This window comes from Rhinopithecus bieti, unplaced genomic scaffold, assembly GCF_001698545.2.
Source record: "Rhinopithecus bieti isolate Rb0 unplaced genomic scaffold, ASM169854v2 scaffold_70904, whole genome shotgun sequence".
NCBI classification, from domain to species: domain Eukaryota; kingdom Metazoa; phylum Chordata; class Mammalia; order Primates; family Cercopithecidae; genus Rhinopithecus; species Rhinopithecus bieti.
The window spans coordinates 1-11,812 of NW_016826241.1; the positions used below are offsets into that span (position 1 = coordinate 1).

The window sequence follows — 11,812 nt, forward strand, 5'->3', positions numbered from 1 at the left end:
CATAATGTTATTAGGTCATTACTGGACCATTAAAGGAAGCAGGATAGAGCTTGCAAAATTTGTTTGGATTACTCAAACCCAAATCACTGCTGGGAGAGGAAGGCATAGTCTTGTCTTTAATCCCACCTGGAGGAGGCTTGACAGAAAGGGGCTTCAGGAAGGTTGACTCTGCAGAAGTAGTAAGAGGCACTCCTGCTGAAATAGTTGTAATAAGAAGGGATAAACACATTTTCAGATATTAGAACTGCATTTATTGTAAAGTACTAGGGAAATTTAGAATTCTCTAAAACCCACTCCCTGGACTTCTTTTTTTTCAACAGACAGTTGCTGGATAAAGCTTCTAAAGTAAAAAAAGAACTTCCTTCTGTGAGAATGGAAATGTGAATATGAATTTGTCACCAAGTTTGATATGAGAAGGAAGAGGTATTCTGTATTAGGCATTGCCTAATTATATTCATATAAAAAATCAGTGAAAGTATGATAGCCATCTTATGATTCTTTGAAAATAGTGAGGATAAAACATATGATACTAACTTCTAAGTTAGTCTTTCTTGAGTAACAAAGTAAGGCACCTATTCATTCTACATTTGTGATGTCTGCATCAGAATACAATCTATGCAGTTGTTTAAGACTATAAAACTATACATGTTCCTACAATTCCAGTATTTCATAGCTCTTTTATTTATCCTCCTCTCTGAGCCCAAGTTGATAAATCTTGGGACTGAAGATAAAAGTTTTATAAGATGTTTTTTCTTTTAGGGCACACTGATGCTATCTTATCTTTTGAATGACAGGCCGAAAAAATGTATAAAATTAGAGACTAAATTTAAAAAAATAATTCTGGTTTCATTTATTAAGAAAATAAAAGTTTTAATAACATATCTCGTGGCATTGACTTTGCTGGGTGACTATGAGTTCAAAATTAGTAAGTTCAAATTATACTATGAGTTCAAAATTGATGTTGGTGAATTTTCCATGCCAGGCATGCCTTAGTCCTAAAGTGTTGAAGCTACAAAGAATGTGGTAAATTATTCATTACAGAGGGTTAATCATCATTTTTTGTTCTAGCACATGCATTTATAAAATACAAGTTGGGTTTTCCAGGGTATACTCTGACATCTTGGGCAACTTTGAGTCAGTTTTCTCATATGTGCTGGTGACCCAACATCACTGGAAGAAGGAAAGACGCAATGTTTTATAATTCCCTGTATATTTAGGATTTAACATAAACTAAGTACTCAGTAACTAACTGATGATGCTAGTAGTACTTTATATTCATAGGACGAAAGAAATAGGCTGTTATAACAGAAAGAGTCAGTAACTTTTTTTTTGCCTACTGTTAGTAGGAAACACATAATTATATTATGGTGAAGACATTGATTTCAACACTCATATCAGATGTTTTGGAAAATACTAACACAAAAAAGATGCCAAGGGGAAGAAGTAAAAAGTGAAGATTTTATTATTTGATTAGAAATGGAGAGAGCTCCAGCTGCTTACTGTTGTTTCTTTATAGCAGTATAGCAAATCACTTGCTTTTGTTTCAATTTGGTGAACTGAAAAGGAGAGGTCATAACATTTCTTAAAAATCAACTAGCAATTAAAATCTCCATACTAAATGACAAAGACAGAAACAGAGATTAACTGGGAAGAAGAAGAATAATCAAGTTATTTCAACTGGGGTGAAAGTCTCCCCCAATAAAAAGGATATGGCAGAGTTAGACAAAACATGATAGGTAGATCCTTCATTGAAGATCAGGAGGTGAATGGAACCTTACCCATCTCTGGTTGAAATCCTGATGGAGATGTCTGATCATGTTCTTCCATTAATTGCTTCAGTTTTGTAGCATGGACCTTTCCCACATAGTGAGACTGAGCAATAAATGGAGAGCTAAACATCATGTTGCAGAGATCACAAAATTTATTTTTGTCGACTCCTTCATACCTATGCACCTGAAATAGGCACAATCTTGTTAGAAAGATTCAGTAACTCAAAGTTTAGAATTACACAATACCAACACACATCACTCACCTGAAAATTCTCAACATGCATCTTCATTTTCTTACCAGGCACTTCATTTTGTTCCCCATGCATTTGAAAATAAAAACTAACATTTTGAGCATGTTTTTCACCCTGAAAAAAGATATAATATGACTTTGTTTATTCAATAAAAGAGTCATTCAAAATTTACACCTTTCTGAATTTGAGGATGGCACTCATGTGTGTTAATATATTTAGTCAAACTTGGAGCAAACTCACATGATTTCAAATCTCTAAATGTCAGTTAAAATGAAAATAATGCTAAATTTAGAAGCTAACAAGTTTTAGATTCTTGTTTTTGAAATGGATTCCTAGTTGCTGCCCAATATCAAATACCTTCTTTTTACTTAGTTACAGATCTTGAGCAATGTACCCAGCTAAAAGACTATGTTTTTCAGCCTTCCTTTCAGCAAGATGTATCCACGTAACTAGATTCTGGTCAATAAGATATAATTTGAAGTGTTATGTGGAACTTCTGGGAAGCCTCCTTAAATGACTGGGCCATAATCCCTTATTCTACCCTTCTTCCTTACTGCTTTTGGAATTAAGATACAAAGGATGCCATGGTGGACACTGAGAAGGAAAACCAGTTCATCAGAACAGAAAGACAGAAAATGCCTGCTGAGCGTGGTGGCTCACGCCTGTAATCCCAGCACTTTGGGAGGCCGAGGTGGGTGGATCACAAGGTCAGGAGTTCAAGACCAGCCTGACCAACATGGTGAAACTCCGTCTCTACTAAAAATACAAAAATTAGCCAGGCATGGTGGTATGCGTCTGTAATTCCAGCTACTCAGGAGGCTGAGGCAGGAGAATCACTTGAACCCAGGAGGTGGAGGCTGCAGCGAGTTGAGATTGCGCCACTGCACTCCAGTCTAGGCAACAGAGTGAGACTTTGTCTCAAAAAAAGAAAAAAAAAATGCCTACGTCCCTGATAATGTTATAAAGCTGTCATATCAGCCCTCTACTACCTACCTCACAAATTCTTTTATGTGAGAAAAGAAATCCTCCTGGGTTTAAGAGATATTAGAAATAATCTCTAACAAATATATAACCAAATATGTAAGAATAACTAAGATGTTGGTGTAGGGGGAAGGGAAACTAACATTTCCTGAGCACATAATGTGAGACAATCACTCTCTCTACAGAATTTTATTTATTTTTAAAATTGTATTTTTCCGTAAGTTATTAGGGTACAGGTGGCATTTGGTTACATGAATTAAGTTCTTTAGTGGTGATTTGTGAGATTTTAGTGCACCCAGCACCCAAGCAGTATACACTGCACCATATTTGTAGTCTTTTATCCCTCTTCCCCCTTCCACTCTTCCCCCCGAGTCCCCGAAGTCCACTGTATCATTCTTATGCCTTGCATCCTCGTAGCTTAGCTCCCGCATATCAGAGAGTACATATGATATTTGATTTTCCATTCCTGAGTTACTTCACTTAGAATAATAGTCTCCAATCTCATCCAGATAACTGCAAATGCTGTTCATTCATTCATTTTTATGGCTGAGTAGTATTCCAGTGTATATATACCACAGTTTCTTTATCCACTCATTGATTGATGGGCATTTGGGTTGGTTCTACGATATTGCAATTGTGAATTGTGCTGCTATAAACATGCGTATGCAAGTATCTTTTTCAAATAATGACTTCGTTTCCTCTGGGTAGACAGCCAGTAGTGGGATTGCTGGATGAAAAGATAGTTCTACTTTTAGTTCTTTAAGGAATCTCCACAATGTTTTCCACAGTGGCCGTACTAGTTTATATTCCCCCCAGCAGTGTTAGAAGTGTTCCCTGTTCACCACATCCACACCAACACTACTGTTTTTTGATTTTTTGATTATGGCCATTTTTGCAGGAGTAAGGTGGTATCGCATTGTGGTTTTGATTTGCATTTCCCTGATCATCAGTGATGCTGAGCATTTTTTCTTGTGTTTGTTGGCTATTTGTGTATCTTCTTTTGAGAATTGTCTATTCATGTCCTTAGCCCACTTTTTGATGGGATTGTTTGTTTCTTACTGATTTGAGTTTGTTGTAGATTCTGAATATTAGTCCATTGTCAGATGTACAGATTGTGAAGATCTTCTCCAACTCTGTAGGTTGTCTGCTCTGCTGACTGTTCCTTTCGGTGTGCAAAAGCTCTTTAGTTTAATCAGGTCCCAGCTATTTATCTTTTTTCTTTATTGCATTTGCTTTTGGGCTCTTGGTCATGAAATCCTTGCCTAACCCATTACCTAGAAGGGTTTTTCCAATGTTATCGTCCAGAATTTTTACAATTTCAGGTCTTAGGTTTAAGTCTTTAATCCATCTTGAGTTGATTTTTGTATAAGGTGAGAGATGAGAATCCGGTTTCATTCTCCTACATGTGGCTAGCCAATTATCCCAGCACCATTTGTTGAATAGGGTGTCCTTTCCCCACTTGATGTTTTTGTTTGCTTTGTTGAAGATCAGCTGGCTTTAAGTATTAGGGTTTATTTCTGAGTTCTCTATTATGTTCCACTGGTCTATGTGCCTATATTTTTATACCAGTACCATGCTGTTTTGGTGACTATGGCCTTATAGCATAGTTCGAAATCAGGTAGTGTGATGCCTCTAGATTTGTTCCTTTTGCTTAGTCTTGCTTTGGCTATGTGGGCTCGTTTTTGATTCCATATGAATTTTAGAATTGTTTTTTATAATTCTGTGAAGAATGATAGTGGTATTTTGATGGGGATTGCACTGAATTTGTAGATTGCTTTTGGCACAGAATTTACTGTAGACTGCATTTATACAATATTGATTCTACCCATCCATGAGCATGGGATGTGTTTCCATTTGTTTGTGTCATCTATGATTTCTTTCAGCAGTGTTTTGTAGTTTTCCTTATAGAGATCTTTTGACTCCTTGGTTAGGTATATTCCTAAATTATTTTTTCTTTGCAGCTATTGTAAAAGGGGTTGAGCTCTTGATTTGACTCTCTGCTTAGTTGCTGTTGGTGTATAGAAGAGCTACTGATTTGTGTACACTAATCTTGTATCTGGAAACTTTGCTGAATTCTTTTATCAGTTCTAGGGGCTTTCTGGAGGAGTCTTTAGGGTTTTCAACGTAAACGATCATATCATCAGCAAACAGTGACAGTTTGACTTCTTCTTTACTGATTTGGATGCCCTTTATTTCTTTCTTTGCCTGATTGCTCTGGCTAGGACTTCCAATACTATGTTGAAGAGGAGTGGTGAGAGTGGGCATTCTTGTCTTGTTCCATTCCTCAGAGGGAATGCTTTCAACTTTTCCCCATTCAGTATATATTAGCTGTGGGTTTGTCACAGATGGTCTACATAATTTTAAAATGTGAAATATACCCATTGTATGGGAAAGAACAGGAAACAATATAATCAAAACCCATACCCACTACTCAGTTTTAACACTTTGTTGCATTTCTCTCAAATTTCCTTTTTAAAAGGGGTAAAATTTTACAGATACAATCCTACACCCTCATGCTCACACTCACAATCCTTTCTTCCTCTCTCTCTCTCTTAAAGTTGGTGTACCTGATTTCCTTTCATGCTTTTATTCTTTTACTACACACACGTATCCGTAGTTTTATTTATTACTATCTTGTAAATTTTTTTTATAAAAAAGGAATCATTTGATACATATCCTTTCAAATTGCTTTTAAAACTCAGCATTCTATTTATAAGATCTATTGATATTGATACATACAGCTCTAGTTCATTCATGCTATAATATTCTACTCCATATGCTACCTATCCAGTTCCCTGTTTAGGACAATTATCTTTCAGTTTATTTTGCTAATATAAGCATTGCTATAATTAACATATATAAATAGATCTCCCAATATACATGTTCAAAAGCTCCTTTAGAATAGATACCTAGAAGTGGAATTCTTGGCCTATAAGGAGTGTGGATTTTCAACTTTACCAGGTATTATAAAATTTTGAAGCAGTTTACATCTCCAAATGCAGTGATGACAGTGTCTGTTTCCCTATATTATCTTGAAGTGTTAAGTGTTATTAGATTTTAATTTTCTCAGTATTATGGTTCTTATATGATAGTTTATTATCACTTTAACTTGCATGTCCTGTATGATCACTAGTGAAGTTGAGTATCTTATTCCATGGACTGTTCACATCACTTTCCCATTTTCTATTTGCTTTTGTTCTAATTGATTTGTAGTCCTTTCTATATTCTAGACACTAATCCTTTGTTAGTTATATAGGTTATAAATATCAACTAATGTGAGGCATATATTTTAACTTAGTTTATGATTCAAAATTTTTTAATGTCATATAAATTTCTTCTACAGATATTGTGACTTATTTGAAAGCCGTGACTTATTTTAAAGGTGAAATTGTTGTAGATATAGGAAACCAGGCCAATAAAATAAAACAGGATAAAAGCCTCAAAAGAAACCAATATGTATGTGGAAATTAGCATACAATAGAGGTGCCACTACAAATCAGTGAGGTAAGGATCAACTATACAATAAATAGTGCTGGAACAACTGGCTATCCATATGAAAACCTGTTGTCACCCTCCATACACAAAATCAATACCAGATGGATTATAACATAAGAAGTAAATCTTCAAAGTTTTAGAAGAAAATAGAGGGAAGTATATGACAAAAGTGTATAGAATGGTTTATTAAACACATAAGCACAGACACAAAAGAAATATTAATAAATACAACCTCATTAAAATTCAAAACTTCTGCAATACTGTTATATTTTACAGTACTATACTGAGAGAGTCTTTGTATCTTTTTTTGTAAAATGCATGTGTACATGTGTGTGTGTGTTCAGAAATCATATTGGAATCACAGAAGCAAAAGAGAAATTCAATAATGGTTAACTACAAGTGATAGAATTATAATTTATATTTATTTTCCTGTATTTTGCCTATTTTCTAGACTGAATAGTACTATATGATTCCATAAAAAGCTGTCTTTCCAATGTAAATTAAAATGGTTCAAATGGATAAATTGTAGTTATCACAGAGCCCCTTGGCTGTCTGTCTCTGTTACTAATTCTAAATCTTTGATCTATGGAGTCTAAAGATGTGCTGGGCACTCTCATACATTTGATTTCACTTAATTCTCACAAGTATAGTAAGAGATTTTTACCACTATCATTTTACAGGTCCAAGAAACATGCTCAGAAAGGTAAAGTGACTTGCCAAAGCTTATGTAACTAGTCAATGGTGGAGTTAAGACTTAACCCCACCTCCTCTCGATGCACAGTCAACACAATTTCCCTATCTGTAATTATAGTAAATTAATTTCAACCAACATTAGGACTAAAACATAATTACCAATAAGATTAGCAATAGGAAGAACAAGATGAGGTGTTTAAAAAAGTAGAACTGGCATTACATTAGTTTTAACTGAATATGTCTAGTATTTTTGGTAACCTAGATACCAGATATGAAAGAAATCCAACAGCTCATCAGATGATGTAGAAACATGAAGAAACACCAGATGAAGGGAAAGAACACTGGATATGAAATCAGAATAAATCATGTTTAGGCTTAGTTATACCAGTGACTAGCCATGGAGAAGTGTTAACCCTCTGGGTCTCAGTGTTCCAATCTATAAACTAAGAGAGTAAGGACATTAAACACTCTCTCTTTTAGCTCTAGGATTCTACATTCCTGTGTCTAAAAACACATGGCTCAATCAAGTGCAAGACTGGTTTGTTTTGTTTTTATAGTCTTCATTTGCTATAAAGGAAGACTCTGGGAGTTCTACATAATATCCCTTGATTCACATTAATAGTTTCCTATGCAAGCTTCATAATGCCTCCCTTATATTTAATACAAGGGTGGATGGCTTGATGGATACAAAGCGAGGCAGAGTGGTGTGAAGAAAAGAAAACAAGCTTTGGAGTAAAAAGACTGAGCTTAAGTCTGAATTCCCCAAACTTAAAGTAGTATATTACCATCCCTGTCTGAGCCAGTCTCCTCATCCATCAAAGGAAAATAACACTACCTTTTTCACAGGATTCTCATAGCAATCAAGTAAGATGACTTACGGGAAGTTTACTTGCTACATTTGAAAACCTGCTTTAGACCCTATTTCCATTATTTTTAACCTACCTCATAATGTGAAATTCTTTGTGATTCAAACTGTAGCATTACTCCACATACTTGACAAAACTTATCTGTAAAAAGTTCAGCCTTTTCCTCCTGTTCATTCCACATGGCATCTGTGAATAAAAAAGGGAAGAGAAATATATCACATTAATAAATATTTAGAGGTATCATTTTTCATTCCTCGACTATGTATGATTTCATATGCCACTTCAAATTTGAGTGCTTGTGAGGCTAGAGTAACAGCTCTTTGTTCGAGTATGCAATTTAACACACACATACTAAGTATCCCTCTAATGACAGATATGGCAAGAGTTATTTATTTAGTATGGTAAGTCTAGGCAATGGCATTCTAAAGGAATCATTATGGGGGCACCAGTAACTTCATGAGCTTCATGGAATGACTTGGGACACCCGTAATTAAAGGCTGGGTTTAAAAACCCAGCCTTGGCCAAGTGCGGTGGCTCATGCCTGTAATCCCAGCACTTTGGGAGGTTGAGGTAGGAGGACCGCTTGAGGTGAGGAGTTTGAGACCAGCCTGGGCAACAGACCAAGACACAATCTCTAAAATAACAGAAATAAAAATTAGCTGGGCATGATGGCAAGCGCCTGCGGTCCTAGCTACTCCAGAGGCGGAGATGATCACTTGAGCCCAGGAGGTCAAGGCTGCAGTGAGCTATGATTGTGCCTTCCAGCCTGGGTGACAGCAAGACACTGTTTCAAACAAACAAACAAAAAACCTGAAAACCAACCAAACAAACAAAAAACAGCATTGATATTTTGCGTTTAACAGCAGACAATCCTAAGAAACGCTTTGTTTTAGGACTGCCACTTGTCACAGGATTCTCATTAAGAATCAAGAGATTTTTACCACTCTCATTTTACAGGTCCAAGAAACATGAAGCTATGCCTTCAATGTTATCTAGAAATCACAAGGAACCACAAAGTATCTTTGCCCATAGTGGGCAAACATCCTTCATCATTGTACAAACACTAGCATACTAATGTGGCCAAACAAGTGTCACACAAGCCCCTCAAAGCTATAATGTAATGTTCGTATACATATCTAGAAATGTATACTATAGTGTTTCTCACTGTAATAAATAACACATGCCAAAACTTTCTGCATTTACACTTGAGGTCTATACTGTCATCTAAACTTCTTAAGAACTACACCGTATTCTGCCAAAGTTTATCCATTTTTCTATACAGTATGAGTCACAAACATCAAAATTCTCATTGTTATTTGGCTATCAAAGTGAATAAGTTGGTACCACATGCTTTCACAGAGATGCCAATTGCTTATTAAATGAATAAAAAGTTGTAGAACAAATACAATACATCAAATTCCCAATACTAACAAAAATTAAATATATGCACAGAAGAATCTGGAATAAAATAAACCAAATTTAAAAATGGTTAACTCTGGTAAGTGGGCCTAGAAAAGGAACAAGGAGAGACAACTTAATGTTTAACTCTCTGTACAACTGTCTTAATTTTTGCAGAAAAGCAAGCATGCAGGACTTTCTAACTAAAAAACCATTAGGACAGACATCATCAAGATGGTGGAGTAAGACTCTTCAGCACTCATCCCTCTACAGAAACATCAATTAAAATAACTATCCACAAATGAAAATACCTTCACAAGAGCCAAAAAACTAAAACACAAAACAAATATGCAGGAGATTATAGCAGTACCTGGGTGTAGCACAGAAATAAGGTGCATTCAAGAAGGTAGGAAAGAAAGTTTTACACTATCAGCATCAGCCTTCTACCAACCCCAGCATACAGTGGAAACAGATAACCCTCTGTGTGAGAGAAGGAGAGGGAAGTGAGCACTGAACTTTGATTCGAACTCCAAAACTGGACCCACCCCAGTAATATCCAGTGCTAGGAAGACCCCCACAGCCCTAGACTCCAGGACAGTACCAGTGGACTCAGCCTCCAGGCCTGCTCCAGTGCCAAGCTGAATCATTCAACCCCAAGCTCCAGGAATGCACAGTGGACTTGGTCTCCAGGTTACCCCAACATCAGGCCAACCTCAGCAACACCATGCCCTCGACCATCTCCAGCATTGGACTAGCTCCCAAGGCTCCTGGCTTCAGGCCAGGGCCAGCCCCAGCACCTGGCCAACTCCCACAGCCCTAGTCATAAGGCTGGCACCTGCAGACTCAGCCTCCAGGCCAGCCCCTCGAGGGAACTAATATAGGCCCCAACAGGCTGGTACCCACAGACTGAGCCTCCAGGCCTACCCCAGAACCAGGCAGGATCCCACAGTCCAACCCTCCAGGCTGGCTCCTGTAGCCCTTGCTGGAGCTCTTGCATCTCAGTGTTCCAGCAGACCCAGAGCCCAGGTCAGTTCCAGTAGACCACAGTGCTGGACTTGCCCCCATGAACACAGGTGCCAGGACCATCCCCGTGTGCCCAGGTACCAGGCTGGCCTGGTGGCTCCAAGATCCACATTAGCCCCCAGGGACCTAGCCTCTAAGCTAGCCCTTGCACACGCAGCCTCCAGGCTTGCTTCTGCAGACTCAGGCTCCAGGCCAGCCACTGGAGCTGAGTCTGCTTCAGGTTCCACACTGGTCCCAGCACCAGGGCCCAGGCTCCAGAGGACCCAGGCTCCAGGCTTATTCTAGAAGACCCAGGGTCCATGCCCACTCCTGTAGACCCCAGTACCAGGCAGGACCCCTTGGACTGAGGCTCCAAGACCACCCCTGCAGACTCAGGCTCCAGGTCTATCTCAGTGATCCCAGGAACCAGGCACCTCAGTGATCATTTCAATAATCCAAGATACCCCAGTACTAGGCTAGCCTCCACGGACTCAGGCTCCAGGCCCATGCTAGTGGACCTAGGTGTCAGGCCCATCCAGTGTTCAGCCAACCCCTATAGACTCAGGTTCAAGGCTTACCCCAGCACCAGGTGAGCCCCTGTGGACCAGGCTTCAGGCTGGCTCCTATGGTTACAGGCTCCAGGCCTGCCCTTGTGGACATAGGCTCCAGGCCCATTCCTCAAGACCCAATCAGCAGATCCNTACAGGTCCAAGAAACATGCTCAGAAAGGTAAAGTGACTTGCCAAAGCTTATGTAACTAGTCAATGGTGGAGTTAAGACTTAACCCCACCTCCTCTCGATGCACAGTCAACACAATTTCCCTATCTGTAATTATAGTAAATTAATTTCAACCAACATTAGGACTAAAACATAATTACCAATAAGATTAGCAATAGGAAGAACAAGATGAGGTGTTTAAAAAAGTAGAACTGGCATTACATTAGTTTTAACTGAATATGTCTAGTATTTTGGTAACCTAGATACCAGATATGAAAGAAATCCAACAGCTCATCAGATGATGTAGAAACATGAAGAAACACCAGATGAAGGGAAAGAACACTGGATATGAAATCAGAATAAATCATGTTTAGGCTTAGTTATACCAGTGACTAGCCATGGAGAAGTGTTAACCCTCTGGGTCTCAGTGTTCCAATCTATAAACTAAGAGAGTAAGGACATTAAACACTCTCTCTTTTAGCTCTAGGATTCTACATTCCTGTGTCTAAAACACATGGCTCAATCAAGTGCAAGACTGGTTTGTTTTGTTTTATAGTCTTCATTTGCTATAAAGGAAGACTCTGGGAGTTCTACATAATATCCCTTGATTCACATTAATAGTTTCCTATGCAAGCTTCAT

The 11,812-nt window shown here is 38.1% G+C and overlaps 1 protein-coding gene across 1 annotated transcript; it reads right to left on the reverse strand.

Annotated features, from left to right (window-relative positions):
• Positions 1–126: 126 nt before the first annotated feature.
• Positions 127–8,241, reverse strand: LOC108522908 (zinc finger matrin-type protein 1-like; the record flags this gene model as incomplete). Its single annotated transcript, XM_017863366.1, has 4 exons — positions 127–195; positions 1,779–1,953; positions 2,033–2,134; positions 8,132–8,241. Coding segments are annotated over 4 exons (456 nt in total), but the record flags the coding sequence as incomplete, so codon positions are not given.
• Positions 8,242–11,812: the final 3,571 nt, after the last annotated feature.